This window comes from Tyto alba, unplaced genomic scaffold (assembly GCF_018691265.1).
Source record: "Tyto alba isolate M040663 unplaced genomic scaffold, T.alba_DEE_v4.0 Super-Scaffold_22, whole genome shotgun sequence".
NCBI classification, from domain to species: Eukaryota; Metazoa; Chordata; class Aves; order Strigiformes; family Tytonidae; genus Tyto; species Tyto alba.
This window is the reverse complement of record NW_024881296.1, coordinates 28,620,331-28,637,419: the sequence shown is the minus strand read 5'-3', so window position 1 is coordinate 28,637,419 and position 17,089 is coordinate 28,620,331. Positions and strand designations below refer to the sequence as shown.

The 17,089-nt window shown below is 38.7% G+C and overlaps 1 protein-coding gene across 2 annotated transcripts in view; it reads right to left on the bottom strand.

Moving 5' to 3' along the window:
- Positions 1-17,089, bottom strand: part of MAP3K5 (mitogen-activated protein kinase kinase kinase 5) — a 106,209-nt gene that overhangs the window by 20,313 nt on the left and 68,807 nt on the right. For both annotated transcript variants that reach the window (XM_032983114.2, XM_032983115.2), the window contains exons 12-16: positions 15,067-15,116; positions 9,917-10,012; positions 8,491-8,572; positions 6,409-6,542; positions 1,877-2,004 (exon numbers count right to left, since the gene is read on the bottom strand). In XM_032983114.2, the coding sequence (XP_032839005.2) occupies positions 1,877-2,004; positions 6,409-6,542; positions 8,491-8,572; positions 9,917-10,012; positions 15,067-15,116 (490 nt within the window). The remainder of the gene's footprint in view (positions 1-1,876; positions 2,005-6,408; positions 6,543-8,490; positions 8,573-9,916; positions 10,013-15,066; positions 15,117-17,089) is intronic.

Below are 17,089 nucleotides of genomic sequence, written 5' to 3'. Positions count from 1 at the left end.
TGAGAGGGGGACCACAATGGAGCAGGAGGAACAAGTTCCGGAAACTCCCCTCACCGAACATGAAGTAAGCAGCAGCACTGACTGCACCCCCCATTCCCTGCCCCTGAGCCACTGGGGGAGGAAGTAGAGGTATCGGGAGCAGAGCTGAGCCCAGGAAGAAGGGAGGGGTGGGGGGAAGGTGTTCTCAAGATGTGGCAATGCTTCTCACTGTCCTACTCTGTGTTGTTAGTGTCTGTAATAAATGTATGTTCTTTTTTTCTTCCCCTAACGAGTCTGCCTCTTGCTCGTGATCATAAAGGGGAATTTCTCCCCATCCCAGTCCTATCTTGAACCCCAAGCCTGGCTCTCTGTCCCTTCTGATTGCCGGAGGGGAAGGGAGAGAGAGGTGCTGCATTGTGGTTGGCTGTCAATCAGGCCTAAACCACGACAGGTGCTCATGGAGGGCTCAGCCAAATGCGACTAGCTACAGTCTTTCTAGCAGGATGACCGCAGATCATCTCTGATCTTGTGTTGGGTTTGCATGGCAAGGTTTTGGTAATGGGGGAGCTACAGGGGTGAATTTTGTGAGAAGCTGTTGGAAGCTTCCCCCATGTCTAACAGAGCCAACACCAAGGGTGAGACCACCAGCGACAGTGGTGGTGCCTCTGGGATAATGTGTTTAAGAAGGGGAAAAGGTAGCTGCACAAGTGCTATTTAAGCTGGAGAGAGGAGTGAGAACATGTGAGAGCAACAGCCCTGCAGACACCAAAGCCAGTGGAGAAGGAGGGGGAGGAGGTGCTCCAGGTGCCGGAGCAGAGATTCCCCTGCAGCCCGTGGTGAAGACTGTGGTGAGGCAGGCTGTGCCCCTGCAGCCCATGGTTAAGACCACGGTGGAGCAAATCTCCACCTGCAGCCCACAGAGGACTTCATGCTGGAGCTGGGGGATGCCCAAAGGAGGCTGTGACCCTGTGGGAAGCCCGTGCTGGAGCAGGCTAATGGCAGGACCCGTGGACCCATGGATAAGGGAGCCCACGCCAGAATAGGTTTGCTAGCAGGACTTTTGACCCCATGGAGCACCCACACTGGAGCAGTTTGGTCCTGGACGACTGCACCCCGTGGAAGGGATCCACGCTGGAGCAGTTCATGAAGAAATGCAGTCCATGGGAAGGACTCATGTTGGAGAAGTTCATGAAGGACTGTCTCCTGTGGGAGGGACCTCACACTGAGGCAGGAGAAGAGTGTGAGGAGTCTTCCCTCTGAGGAAGAATGGGCAGCAGAGGCAACGTGTGATGAACTGACCACAACTCCCATTCCCTGTCCCCCTGTGCCACTGGGAGGGAAGGAGGGAGAGAAAATCAGAACTAAAGCTAAGCACAGGAAAAAGGGAGGGGGCAGGGAGGAAAGTGTTTTTTAAGATTTTGTTTTATTTCACATTATCCTACTCTGATTCAATTGGTAATAAATTAATTTTTCCCCGAGTTGGGTCTGTTTTGCCTGGCATGGTACTTGGTGAGTGATCTCTCCCTGTCCTTATCTTGACCCACAAGGCTTTTGTTATATTTTTGTCTCCCCTGTCCATCTCAGGGAGTGATAGAGTGGTTCTGGTGGGCACCTAGAGTCCAGCCAGTGTCAACTCACAACAGATATGTAGATAAAAGGAGCTTGCCTGCTACAGCAATGATCTGAGCTGTATCTGTAGCACATCCCATTTAAATACTGAATGAGAGGACTTAAGCACTTTAAAAACACAGTTTTCCCCATTAATTTAGGAAAGAGATATTAAAGAATATTACATTTGCATTAAATGTATCTTGTTGCAGTACAATAGGTTTTCATACTTTTTAAATGTTAAAAAACAAACCAACCAACCACCAAACCAGTCTCCCCCACAACTTACCACCTGGCACCTGTTCCATGAATATCTTAATGAAACCATTCTCACTAAGAGAACCTAAATACTGGACAATGTTCTTGTGTTTGAGATGTTTATGCAAAGCTATTTCTTCATGCAGAGGTTGGGAGTACCTGGAAAGAAAAGCAGCAGTTTATTTAATATTGACCTTCAGGAAGAAAGGCTTGTGTTTCACTGTAGTAGCTGAAATTCTATTTTAGGTCCCATGAAACATTTCCACTGAAAATGACTATGTGTTAGATGCATTTAACAACAGTGGTTGTGACCACCACATACTAAACATTTATGTAATAATGTATAAATATACAGAACATATATCAAATATATATCATATTGTGTATAACTATGCACACAGTTATAATATAGGTTATATACATAGATAGACATAGGTAGACTGAGCAAAACAAAATTTGTGGAAAATTAACTCTTCTCCAGCCTAACTTAAAGAAAATAAACAGTTGGGCAAGCAATGGGATTCAGACTAGTACCAAAGTGAGCTGTTTAAACCATAAAGCTAGTATATAATCAAAATCACCTCAATAATGAAAATAAATCATTATTTAAATTCTAATTAATTAAAGTAGGAGTCTTATCTGAAAGCAAGAGTGGATAGCTATCAGAGTAAGAAAACGGGAATCATTTCATGAGAAGATATTCAGAAGAACTGATCAAAACGATTTCATTGAATGTAATGTAGTCCAAGGTAAAATATTTTTCAGAAATGTAAGCTTTTCAGTGGTCTTGTTGCCAAGAAGGTTTACTGGAGTCCAGATCTTTGGCCAGTGTGGAACACCACCAGAGTTCAGCAGATGGTGTGCTCCCTGGTCTATCCCTAACACTCTTCTTCCAACCATGGGAGAGCTGGAACCAGGTCAGCTGCCAGTTTCTGCAAATTGTAGAGAATATGCTGAGAGTCTGGTGGCTATATTTACTAAAGCACTAACATCTGCAGTCAGACTTTCTGAGTAGCTGAAGCAGATAAAGGACACAGACCTGCTTCTGTCAGTCCAGGTGTGAGAAGGAACTGCAGAGCCTTGAGCAAGTGGAAAACATATTCAGATGCTTATACTGAGGGAATACTAAACGTAAGAGAAAACTCAACCTTGCAGCTACTTGCCACCAAAAGGAATAGTTTTACTGCCACTTTCATCTTCAGCAGGTTTCTCTCTGCATAGACTTTGCACCAATGCTGGTACATTCTTGTCCTCTAATTAACTGGCAGAACATTTTATTTATTTATTACAAGCAGAGGCAGCTTCTCACTGCCTCAAGTCCAGGAGTTAGGTCTCCCAGAAACCATCAGAGTGCCAGTGCCAGGAATGCAATGAAAGCATGAATGCAATTGAAGTTGTTAGGGGAAAAGTGTCTGTGAGCTCTACTCCCTTTTGAGGCAGGTGGTTATCAGCTCACCCTAACAATAGCATCAAGGTCCAAGTGGAGGCTAAACTCTTAAAAAAGTGGAGAAAAAAGAAGAAGAAGAAAAAAGGTGGGCATCTGAAAATCCCTCTGGAAAACAACTGTAGCAGAAAACAAGGAAAGTATTTCATTAATGAGAAGTGTGATTATGCAACTCCAAGTCTATTTACTGAAATATAATTTGAGTTTTGGCTTGCCACTCCACACATGACTATAAAGATTCTGACTACACTGTTAGTCATTCAGAAATGCAAAATCATCAGACACTATATTCCTGAGTTCTGTTAATGGGATATTCATTCAGAGCAGCAACAGCAAGACCATTGTAATTCCTCCCCCTGCCCTTTTAAACTTCACAGTTAATTGAGCTGTAAGCAACTAAAATAATTTAGCAAATAAAATAAAGCTGTAAGAAAATTCTCCAATGGGATGAGGCATTTATTATTTTTAAACTTAGTCATTAGGAGACTAAATGGTATGAAGAAAGACAAACTCTAAATCACAGATAGCTAGATCTTATCTACCTAACATTTTACTTTCACTTGGAAAGTCGATATGGCCACTGGTACTATTTTGTAGTACTGGAAAAGCATTTGAGTGCAACAGCACTGCAGGAATGTTTCATTTTCTTTCAGAATGTGTCTCCATAGTCTAACATTTCCTGACAATTAAGTAAATTATTCAGTAGCTTATATTAAACATACAGCAGTATCAAAGACTCACTGCTTTTTGCACAGAACACATTGTATTTTTGGCTATGATCTCACTTAGAACTTAATTATTTCTTATGAATCCAAAAGATGTAATTTCGACTTTGAAAACAGTAAGAATTAACATCAGAGGTTAATCCTTTTCTTTCTATAGATTTCTTTCAAAATGCTAAAAGACCAGGATATAATTAATCAAAACTTAATAAATTTTCCTTACTTTGCCATTAAAAGAATACTTGAAACTTGTCCTGAAAGTCTGTAAATATTTTTGAAAGTCTAAATGAAAGACTAACAACCTCTTAATAATCTCTTTTCCAGTATGCTTTGCACACTGAACCTGAAACCTTTTCCATTGAAAATTCTTTTTAAATGTGTATTGGAGAAGAAAAATATGATTTTTTTTTCCTTTAGTTACTGTTTGATTCAGGCTATCTTTCTATTAACCACAGTTGTCACAAACAACAAATTTCTTCTTAGCACATACAAAACTTGCAACTCTGAGTCAAGAGATTGTTTTATGTAATGAGGTCATACTTCCTAAAAAAGTAGTTAAATTTACAATAGCAATATAGAGGATGGAAGGATCCCCCCTTTCCATAATATACCTTCTAGTATCTTTAAAATATTATGAGTATGGAAAAAAATATTAGACCACACACACATCCATATTGAATAGCCAATATATACATGAATTCAAAAAGATTTTGAACAAATAATTTTTCACACATCAAAGAAAAGAACAAGTGAAGACAGAATAACTGAAGGAAGGCCCACAAGAGACACATGAAAAAGAAACTGAGCTAGGACACCAGGTAGCATTGCTGACCTTCCAGTCTGTAAATTACACAAAGAAAACTTTGTAAGAGTTATCACACAGTGTCCTGTCAACATCTAGGTTCCAATACAATTTAAGTAACAATACTCGATGCTGGACTGGTTGTAGAGAGTAATGCTCCTTTTCCACAAACGGTAGTTTTACCCTAGGGACATACATTGTATAAAACTAAGAAGAATAACAGTCACTGCAGGAGGTTAGAATAGCCTCTTGTATTTACTGTTTTGAATACTAACACTCTCTTTAACACGACTGCTATGTAGGAACAGGTAAAACCAGCTTCCTTTCTGATATTAGTTGTAGATGGAACACTGCATAAACAAGGATACAGTTATTTTCTCCTACAGTGGAAATACAGCATGCCAAAATACAGGAAATCCTGCTGAAGGACAAGCTATACATTACATCATAGTAGGACACCAAAAAAGCCAAAAGAAGACAGGAAACCTGGAAATATGGATTCCATTCCTAACTGAAGTGATGGACAAAAATTCACCAGTTGGTACACTTGATATTTTACTAACATTCATTTACTATGTGATTCCTCCTGCTACCATGAAGTGTTCTGTTTTTATCAGAAGAGCTTTCTTCATAAAAATTATTTTTTTAACCACTGGCAAAGAAGGGATTTATCTTTCTGTTACCAACCACAGCAATGACTTTATTTCCTACTTTTCATAGCTTTTGAACATAAGACCGGGTCACAGTCTTTGATAATATTTTACAGTCTATCTGAGAGGCACTTAAAAGATCCAGGCACTCAAGTCACTTGTTAAGAAGCAGCTTGTACAACACTTGACTACAGAAACCAAAGGCTAATGTAGAATTTAAGAACAACTTGAGAGTTTAATACAGTCAGTTTCATTTAAAAAAAAAAATCTTATATTTATACTTGCTATCACTTATATCACAATATTTGTGGAAATCTATGTGTTTAAAATAGGATATACTGGTAGCCTCCAGATATACAGGTACTAAGGACATCAAGTGTCCAGTCTTTACATGGCAACCTTTATAAATGAGAAAGGACAATACATATATAAAGAGACTCTGTATTTAAAAATGTGGACAAAAAAAATCGTTCCATGTGATTTATTTTAATGTTAAGAGCCTTCATAATAAGTAATACACAAACAGGAAAAGAAAATATCTTTATCAATAATTCAGGCTCAGAATTCTAAAGGATGCTGCAAATCATGAATTTCAATAATTCTTTTGTAAGGACATGCCTGAGCATGTCTAAGTAGATAAAGCTTATCACTAGGTGTTTGAGTGAGATTCTTAACTTCAGTAATATTTCTTCTGTAAAGAAAAAATATTATAAACTACTAGTACCAAAACCAGTAAACATCTAAATTCTCGGTGGTGATCATAATCTATTTCACAATTTGGAAACATATAGTTATAAAGATAGGGAACACCATTATGTACCCCAGGACAAGTAATTTACTGGCAGCTCTGTAGAAGAGGTACTCCTTGATCAGCAAACTAGTTGATCACGTTACTGATGAAATTATGTAATGCACAAAATTTTGAATCAGCCAGAGTTACTATACCTGCTGTCTCTCTCTGGGATTTCTTTAATAGCAATTCTGACTTGATTGCTTAGATCTCGTCCTGCATATACAATGCCATAAGTTCCTTTCCCCAGAATGACTCGCTCGCCATTTTCATCATATTCATAATCATACTGCAAAGCAAACAACAACATGAAATGACACAGAGGGGTAAGATTTATTCCACCTGACCCTGGGCTCATAACTAAGGCATCTAGGATGCTAGTCGCTTTCTGCAGGCCACAGAGAAGGAAAGAAAAACACCTCAAAAAGACAGTTTGGATACCTGCAGACACGCCCGTATTTCTCCACTGGCTGGACAGGCAGCACTGGCTTCCAAGGTAGCCATAGCAGGTAAGTGCATAAAGCTAAACTAGCCTGTTCCAGGTTCTGTGTAGTTACGCTCGCACGTCTTACTCAACAGCACCTGCGATCTGCGGGCAGCTGCTATAAAAACCAAGAGAAGGCGACAGAGGGCACTCTGCGCCAAGCTGAGAGCTTCGGCTCCCGCACGGACACGGAAAGCAAGGCAGGATACGCCTAATTTGTTCCAGATGCTCTCCTGACCTGACCACATCTTCCAAAACCAGCACGACCTCAATTTTGCCAGTGCCAGGTCAGCCAGCAGAGTGTGCCAATGTAGGCAAGTCAGGACTGCAGTGTATTAAGTGAGGTTTTGGCTGAATTTGAATTTCAAAGAGTTTAAGGTCAGTCCAGAAATGGTCATTAGATAGATTATCTGATCTGTCCTCTTGTGTAATGCAGACATGTAGTTTCACATGCTGACTCCCATGCTAAACCCAGTAGCTCATGCTTAGATAAAGTATTTTTTAATTTTCTTCCAAATAAAGACTATCTTTTTAATAAAAGAGAGAATCCACTACTTCTTTTAGTACTTTGTTTCAACAATTAATTACTCTCACGGTGAAGCCATGCCTCTTCATTCAAATTTCTTTGCTGTCACTATTTAATCATGTTTTTCTTCAACAGATTAAAGAGACCATTAGTACATCATAATCTTCCCTATAAAAATACTTACTCACTGTAATCAAGTCACCCACTGCTTTTCTTTTTGCTAAAATAAAGAAATTAAGTACCCTAAGGTTCTCATTACAGGGTATTTTTCTACCCCACAAGTCTCTCCACCGGTTTCTTTGTCCCATCTCCAATTTCAGATGTATTATAAAATACCAGCATCAAAACTGGACACATGGCTGTCTATTTTCATTATGCAGCACTGACTCTCTCAGTTAGTTCTGAATGTCTCTAGAGCCTTGGGACACCAGATTTTCATGTGATAGGATATGAGCTTAGATATTCTACCCTGTTCCATGCCACCTAAAACAAAGCCTAAACACTCTAAGTACTGCATTGCACTCAGTGGCCCTGTACTACCTTTGCAACCATATGTTCAAGATAGAAACCCCAGGTGAGAGAGAATTCAGTGTGTAATGGCACATCCAGGCAAGCTGTGATTTGGCTAACAGGGATGGTAGCAGAAGTAGGGCATCCTAAGCTTCAGTGTGAGTTAGTGGGCTAAGGGTATGAACAGGCTCCCAGTAGCACCAACATCACCATCTGATTTGAGCATGCTGTTCATCGCCATGCTTGCCTGCAGATGGTCACTGCCAAGGACAAGCCTTCCCCTACCACAATTATATCCTCACTTGTGCAGACGATCTGCCAATAACGTAACTGCACAGGATTCCAGCAATGCATAAAACAACCAACAGTCTTTAAAATTTAAAGAGATGCTAATGCTGCCTGACTATGATTACACCCTGAAGTAACTGTTACAGGAGTCACTCTGTAATAAGCACGACCAGAGAATTCCAGAGTTGAGTACTTTCTCAAGTGAGTATGCTGAGATACAACAGATTTAGCTATGCTAGTTATAAAAGCTATGTGAGAACCATTAAAAATAATCACCCATTTATAAATAGTAGAGGATAAAATTTTGTAAACAATAACTTGCCTAACTTCTTTCTGAGAAGGGATGAGTAATTTACTCCATTCAGTGAAATGCTACACTAGAAGCCCCAAATTCTTAGTATATTGGGGAAAAAAAATAAGTAAAAATACCTCCAGAGAGTCACCATCACATTCGCCTTCCTCTGTAGTTTTCCCTATTTCTTCAGTGATACTGTTTACCATGTCAAAAAACCTGTTAAAAGGAGAAAAAAAAACCAAAACAAAGAAAATACACACTTGAGATGGTAGAAAACGCTTCTCTCTAAAGAACAAACCAAAGGAGGACTTAAGTATAGTAAGTATAAACTCAGTGTAAAAGTTTGTTTGACAGCAAAAAGAAAAAAGTATTTTTGTTTACATGGAGAATTAACAGCCAAAATCTGCAGTTCTCCTACTTGTTTTACATACTCCTTTTATATGTGTAAGACATCTATGAGGTCTGAAATCATTAATGGAATTCATATTTCAAAAATCTATGCAACAGGTGAAATTCTCATCCTATACCACCATTTCTTTATGTCTAATGAAAGCACTGAAGCATCATGAGAAGTGCCTAGAAGGCTTGCCTACATTTGGAGTTTCTGTAGTGCAGGAAGGCTAGCTTCAAATTTTTGCGTGATGTAAAAGGGGGTCTACTTTACAACTTCCCATTAAAAATCACCAAAACCAACTATTACGTATGACTTCCACCTCTTTAAAAGAATGCAAGTACAAATACCATGTCATGAGAAGGTATTGCTTACTCATCTTCTAAGAAGTGCTCAGATACAAAGGGGAATGAACACTGTAAAAGAACCTATATGAACTAGAGTGGATAAGACAAGCCTCTAGGGATTGGGCTAGGAGGTGGCCACAGCCATTAATATGGAGTGGTGCAGTGATTATTTTGTAAAGTTGCAGCATTTTTTAGTGCAAAGACATTACATTTCCTCTGGGAATGCCTTCTGGATCAATTAAAGACCACAGCCCTCAGTCTTATGGAACAGACACACAGCTTAGAGAAACTGAGACACCCCTAATTTTGTACGACAAACCCTTGCCAAGTTTACTGTAGGGATACTGGCATGACATGCTAATGTAAAGAAAATCAAGTATGCTTCTTTATAATAGTAAATACAATTTTAGTTACAGTAGAAGAAAAATCTTGACCAGACTTTGTTGTTACTCCAAATGCTCCCACTTCAGAAACGCATTTTAAGTTTAGGATGCTTTGTTGGATTAGGGGCAACAAACATTTGTAATAAGCCTTAATATGATCAATATTAGAAAAAGAATCCCACAAAGTGTTTAAAAAAAAAAATTAAATCTGAAATCTTATTTGTTTCTCATGTTTGTCTGAGCTTGCGCTCTGACCTTTCAGACCTCATATATCTCTAGAGTACTGTAGTACTAAGTTTTCACATGAAAAATGGTGATCGCTGAGGATGCTCAGATCAACTTTTACCACAGCTGTGAAACAGTCAGTTCCTGCTGTGCATGCAGACACCATCTAACTCTATCACAAGCTATGTTTTTTCTGAAATAACAAGTGACACACCTTCTGCAATGAAGCTCTGTGCAGAAATAAATTTGAAAGTCATCCGAGTTGTGCAGCACATATAGGAAACAGCATCGTTCTTCAAACTTTGAAATGCTGAAAGAACACCCAAGCAGAACATGTTATTGGAAAGATGCATTTGGACTTCTACCAGTTATGTCAAACCATACAGATCAACTCATTTAATATGGGAAAGCACCAGATTAAACCTAAGAAGCCACAGTTTTTCCTTACTGTAAAATTATACTCTTCTATCCTCCAAAGTTCACATTCTGCTGTTTACTGTCATTCAGATTGCCCCCCTAGTCTGAACATTGTCCAAGAAAGAGTAGGAGCAAAGAAGTTAATAAGATGATTTCCATTGACCCGAGTAATTTTTGTCTTCAGTGCATTTAGGTAAGGCCCTTAAGTTCCACTCCTGCAGCCAAGATGAAACATCCTTTCAGGATCACAGTAGAAAGCTGGACTGAACACAAATCATGAGTTCTTCCTGTTTTAGAAATCAGCCCCAACTCAATCCCGAACACAAACATTTTTGATCAGTTCCTTGAAGTGGCACATTTAAATATTTTACAATTATGTCAGCATTAAAAAATTAAGTGAATGGCTTTACCACCTTTGCCCACCCATGACTTTCTTCAGTTTTTGTTTCATCTGGTGTAGTAGGAAAACAAAGGTAATAAGGAAGTAGATATGTCACTTTCTTATGGATGCATAGATGTTTCAACAGAAGAGCGGAAGAGGTGCAAACTCTGGTATAGTTGTCAGCTTTCTACCCCAAGTAGGCTGCAACTCTTGCAGAGATATTAATTCACCAGAGCTGTTTTATATGCATGTTATTGTTGTGCTCCTTATAGAAAATATTAAACATTATTTGAAATAGCTCTTTTTGTAACCTTGTCACACGTTGAGTGCCAGGTGTCAAGCTGATGCAGTATAATTGATTGTTACTATATAAGAAAAAAAAAAAAAAAAAAGAGATGGCTAGAGGTGTTACAAGGGAATATAATGCAGTATTTGAGAAACCAAGACAAATAAAGTCTCCTTATTAACATTCTTAAGATACTGGACAAAATTCGCAGTCCTAGTAAAAATCAATCTATTTTAGCTGGATAAGATAGCCATCATGTTTTTAATTAATTTATAGCACAATAAAGTAGAATGGTATTCTGTGTTGTACCCAAGGATTGATGATTTGATTAACATAACAGTTTTTCTTTAAATATCAGGAAATACTTGTCATTTTCAACTTTTAATAAGTGTCTAAAGTTGTCTGATCCTTGCTTCCTTTTACAATTCCTCTGTTGTAGAGCCCTGTAACTTTTAATAAACAAATGGCTTTTTAGACAAGCTGGGGGACCTGCCTTTCATAAAGCTACCTATAAGAAGAGTGAGCTTCATTACAATAATATTTATCTTGGGTTGTGGTAACTCATTTATTTTTATGTTAGGAAAAATTCATAAGTGCTAAGTAATGTACACATCTGGGCAGACAGTCACTATTCCTAGTTTAAAAACTAACTTTTAATTCAAGTTTTTCAAGCATATAAGTAAACTCTCCAGATACGGAGTAACTGGTATTAACAGAATTACTCATTCATTTCAAGTTCCATGAGAGTTCAAACATTTTCCTGAATAAATTATCAGTTTAAACCTGACGTGCACAGAAGCCATTGACTAACACAGCAGTGAATAAAAGGGTAAGAATGTGGAGTGTACACAGAGGGCAGGCAAATTCATAAATATTTAAGGCCTTTCAGTGAGCGTTTACGTTGCTTATATGTTGGTTTCCTCCCTGAAAAAAAGTTGTTAGAGTGAAAAAAGGAAGACTAAAAAATACCAACTTATAAAATAACACAGGATAATTTGCTCAGGAAATGCCTCATTCTGACAGTTCTTGAGCATCCATAGTACCCACTGACTTCTGCAACAGCAGAATTGGGGCTGAATTTGCAAAATGATGAAGACAAACAGGGAAGCATGATGGAGCATGGCCTTGTGCCCAGCTCATGTGCATCCAGAACTTCCCTTAGTCAATAAGAAATACTGCAAAGGCTATAACTACTGCTCACTAATACTTCCAGATGAAGCAGCAGATAAACCAGTTGAGCACTGGCAGCAACCACAGAAAAGCAGCTCTGTGGAAGTTCTGTCTGTTTCTTAGAAGTGTAGCAGTACAGACACCTCCCACTGTTGTAATTAAGGAGTCTGACAAGATTCCAAGCTCCAAGAACCTGGGATGGAAGACAAGCATCCTTGTTGTCAGTTCTTAAACTGCAAAGACGACTGGATGCAGATCTGAATCCAACCTTTTCATCACTGTTTCTAACATTACATTCATCTACATGACCTCTGAGGCACTCTCCCACAGAAACAACACAAGTAGCAGTTATTTCATAATCCAGGGCTTGTCCCAAACACTGAGAAAAAGCAAACTTGTAGTCTAGCACCTTCAGTCTGCTACTTTATTTTTTATTTTTTAAATTGGGAAAATAAAGATGGTGCCTTCTTGCTCACATGATGTCAGCTCTGCAGAACACTAGGGACTTTTCTGGATAACCTAAGATGCGAAACACCTTGGGGCAAAAGCTCTAATTAAGCCTTTAAGATTAACAGTACTTTTTGGCCCGATTCAATAAACATTTGTGTTTAAGAGGTCAAGAGGCATATGACAAAAGCAGAGTTATTTACAGTGGCAAAACCCCCCACTAATCAATGAGTTCATTAAGCTAAACCCAAATACTATGACTCCCCTGCATCCAGAGTGTGATTTAGCACTGTGCTTCTCAGACAGCTCTATATACTTTCCAAGTCCCTTCGCAATTCTTGAAAGCTGAACTCTATTACTCATGAAATAAGATCCTGATTACACCAGCTGATACATAGCACACAGTAAAATGACTCCTCAGTCACTTCCTTGAAGTATTTACCAAAAACATTAGCCGTTTCAATGCTAGATGTCTCTTCCGACCTGCTGCCTCCTTATATAATGCAGTGAATATTTATGGAGGCCTTTGTTGAAAAAGCCTCCAAGATCACATACAAAGACCTGCCTTGTATGTTAAGGCTGCACTTCTAAAACTGGCTCTTACTAGTCTATAAAGGCTGAGAATCCTCATGAAGCTGGGAACTCCCCCTTCCTAGACCGCTTTAAGTCTGGGAGCTTCAAAGGAGCCAGAAATAGTCTTGATACAAAAATAGATTAAAAGCAGGCCTGGTCCTGAAGGCTGTCCCACTCCAAAGAATACCTGCCTTCATAAAACTAGAAAAAAACCTGAAAAACACTGAAAATTTAAGTGACCAGAAACTCACATATATTTGGAAGAAGAGGGGGAAGACCTGACAAAACTCCCCCAATTTATTTAGTTTTACACTTGCATAAGATAAAGATTTCCCCCTGCAGTTCCTCATGGAGACAGCCAGATAGTTTTCCAAGAATTCACAGTGACTCTTGGCTCACTGTAAAGTCTTCCAAGTTATTTTGGACATCTGTCCAGATGAAGAGATTGGAAATTTAATTGCCAAATTAAATGACAATTGACAGTTTAAATAACAAATGCAGGAAAATACACCAGAAACAGTACTGACCATGGCATGATTTAATAAGGAGGAAGGGAAGAAAGAAAAAAAAAAAAAAAGGGACAATAAATACTTTTTTTTTTTTCTTTTTTTTAGAAGCACACAAAAGCATACTGTAACCAAGACCCACACCAGAGTGAACTAAGTGTATCATTGCAATTTTTGCCTAAAATAAGCTGTATCCCACAGGATTGAATTTCTGTGCCTATTGATAGTTTGTTTTTTTAAGTTACTTTTTGGAAGGAAAAAGAATCATCCATCTGTGCAGAAATATCCTGCAGACATAGCAACAGCTTTGTGCATATGGAACAGTTATTATTAGAACAGAGCAATGACTATTTAAAAAAATATGTAAGATTTCTGGACTTTTTTTTTTTTTTTAATTACACTAAAAGCAGACACAACAGCATAGATGAATCCTAAGGAGAGGGGGGATGGGATGAAACTAAGATGAAAAATTGATCCAAAGAGGTCATAAAAGTGATAGACACTACTTTCTTACTATCAGACGATACAAACTGCAAGGCTGGACCCTGCCTAACAGGGTGCACACTACATTTAACCTGGGCTAACAGAGCAGACCCACTAGCTCAGATGTGACTGTTCTCTGCTCACAGTATGGCACGCAATCCAGTAAAGAGTTCTCCCTAGAAGAAGTCTCCCTAGTAGACATAAAACATTTTGCTGAAGTCAATCAAGTAGATGACAAAGTTTCCTCCTCTGTCATTATCTCAAGTCCTGTCCAAGAGGAAAGTGTGCTGAAGAAAAGAAAGGTGGCATTGAACATATAACGTTTTTCTCTTCTAATCCAGTCAAGCCAGTGTTGCACATGTCATTCCTGATTCTGTGATTTATTAACCTATGTTAACCTACTCCACATGAATCTTTGGGAGGTTAGGGGTTTGTTTGTTTGGTTTTTTTCTTCCTTCATCCCCTATTGACTCCCTTTTCTATTCTCTCAAACAATCTTCGAATTTCACTTTGTGGTCTAACTACCAGTCTGTGTTGACAGACTCCTCTCCTTATAGGCCTTCTCTGAAACAGTTTTGCTGCTGTATTCATAAATAGACACAGAAACAAAACCAGTCAAAATGTACACACTCACACGAAAACCCAACAACAGGTAAGTAATTAGGATATTGCAAGACACCGCAGATCTTGTCAGTTCCTCATACCCTCCCGCTTTGAATCCACATGTTACTTCCTGGCTTACATATTCTGTGCACCAGGCAGCTCCTGGCTGCGATAGAAGTCAGGTAAAAGGACATGAAACATTGGCAGTTATTTTAATTCAATGGTAATTAGCATAAAGTAAGTGATTACCAATTTTTAGAAAATATTAGTTCTTCAATTCAATGGGCTATGTTTGCTGGTTTTTACATAGTGAACTCTGTAAGCAGTCATTTCTGAATCTGGAATAAGGCTCCTGAAGCTTCACTTAGAGCAGGGTACCTGTGAAAGTACCTGCAATCCTTCTCCAATTCTGAGCCTGTCACTCAACAACAGCAGCTTAATACAATATTCACTCAATTATTCCTTTAATTTCAAGATACGAAAGGGAGACATCTTACCTTACTCCCCTGATAGAAGCAGCACTGAAGTTCCACTCATGAATACCTTTCTGTAACACACAGAAGAAAATAAGTAACTAAAACATTCCTTTTTATGAATGAAGCGCCAGTAGGCATATCTTCCAGACTGAAACTCAAGAGATGGAAAGTGAAACACCTGAATTACATCAGCCTATTACCTTTAACAGTTATTTTTCAGGACTTTTTTTTTTTTTTTCCCAACCCCCACCCAAAACCAAAGCAACAGAAGTTCTGTCTAGAAGTTTTGGTTTGTTTGTTTCTTCACTGTTTATTCTGCAAACACAATACACCAAAACACCTAAGAGCTGCTGGAGTAATAAACAAGGCTTGAAGAAAGAAGCCACCCTATGAAAACACAAAGAGCCAGGCATCACTTATTTTCAGATCTTTCAAATTTACATCCGTCACATTCAGCAGAACTGAATTCTCTCTGTAGACAGGCATATTGCAGCTCTATGTTCATGTCCTACTAAAACTTTACTGCAGGAAACAGAAGCCTTTTGTATCTTCTAATGAAAACATTCTCCTTTCAGGAAAAGGTAGAACTATACCACCTCAAAGTCCTGGCAAACCTTGGGATCCCACCACAGTAAGCAACATATCTGAAGAACCTCTGGTTTCTAGACCTGAATTTCATTTGGCATTTTTGTTGACCTGAGCAGTTAAAAGGCACAGAAACATTTATTGCTGAGAGATAATGTATAGCATAAGGGCATAGTGTCAAACACAATCATAATCATATGTATTCCAAAAGACAACATTAAAATGTGTAACTTAAACATTTCGTGAATAATGAAATATACAGAAGTCAGAACAGACACACTGCCAAAATAGTTGCGCAACGTGCAGGAGATGATAGTGGAAATTATTCTCCCAGCTTTAACAGCTTTCTACAAGGCTTCTTACATCAATTTTCTCCTCCTCTGTAATTCCTTTCTTTCTGATCAAATCACATTAAAGGTTGTGATGCTAATATAAAGTGCCTAACACAATGTGCCTAAAATGCAAGCAAACATCCTTCTTGAAGCACAAATTTCACACTATTATAATTGTAAAGTACAAAGCAGGAACTCCTCTTCAACGTTAAATGGGGGGAAGGGTTTCTCCAGTGAGGTACAGGGACAAGAGAATAGCCTGATATTAAGAAAAGGTGGGATTGCATCTTGAAGTGGAGGTACTAGCTGATGCTGATATAGTGTTTATGAAAGTACTATTTGAGTTGCCTGGTTCTCTTGCATGAAGAAAGATCACCAGCTCAAACCCTCTGCTAATAAGGATTTTGTATTATCATTGTCTTTTACTCCTCCCTCCATATACAAACTCTGCCACTTTCCAATTTTCCATGCTTGGAAACTCCCTCAGACCTTAGCTATTGGTACTTGTCCAATTCCCACTATTGTGAATAATCTAAAATCTAAATAAGTTAAAATATACATCCTGACAGGCAGAAATGCTCTAGAAGTGTAACAAGAAGTACAAGTGTTGTGTGTTTTACCTGTCATCTACATGCAACTAATCTCTCACAGATTCATACACCTTCTACTTACCACACAAAGTTCTCGGGCAATGAAATAATATAAAAGCTATGTCCCTTGTGATCTTGCCAAGTTTTGAATACACTGGAGTAAACATATCAGGCGCACTATCCAAATTCAGCATCTGTTCTTTGGTTAGGCAAAAAAACATCAACCACCCAAAACAAAACTCAAAATGGATTCAGAAGCCAACGTGAAACAGAGACAGGCTGTTCTATTCCAAACTTGCAAACAGCACTGCTGCATTCCTCTAACCCCATGTGGAAAGGGCTGCTAAAATTAGGGAACTGCAAGGCAAAGGTGCTGTGCATTCTACAAAATATAATGCTACCTGATTTTTACAGGCATTTATTTATGTTAAACTTGGCATTATTAAAGGCATAAATGTTAAGATATGCTGCTAAAAAAGCCACAGAAAAGGAAGAGGCCACACTATTTATCCTAGTACTGACTGTCATTTGGCTACT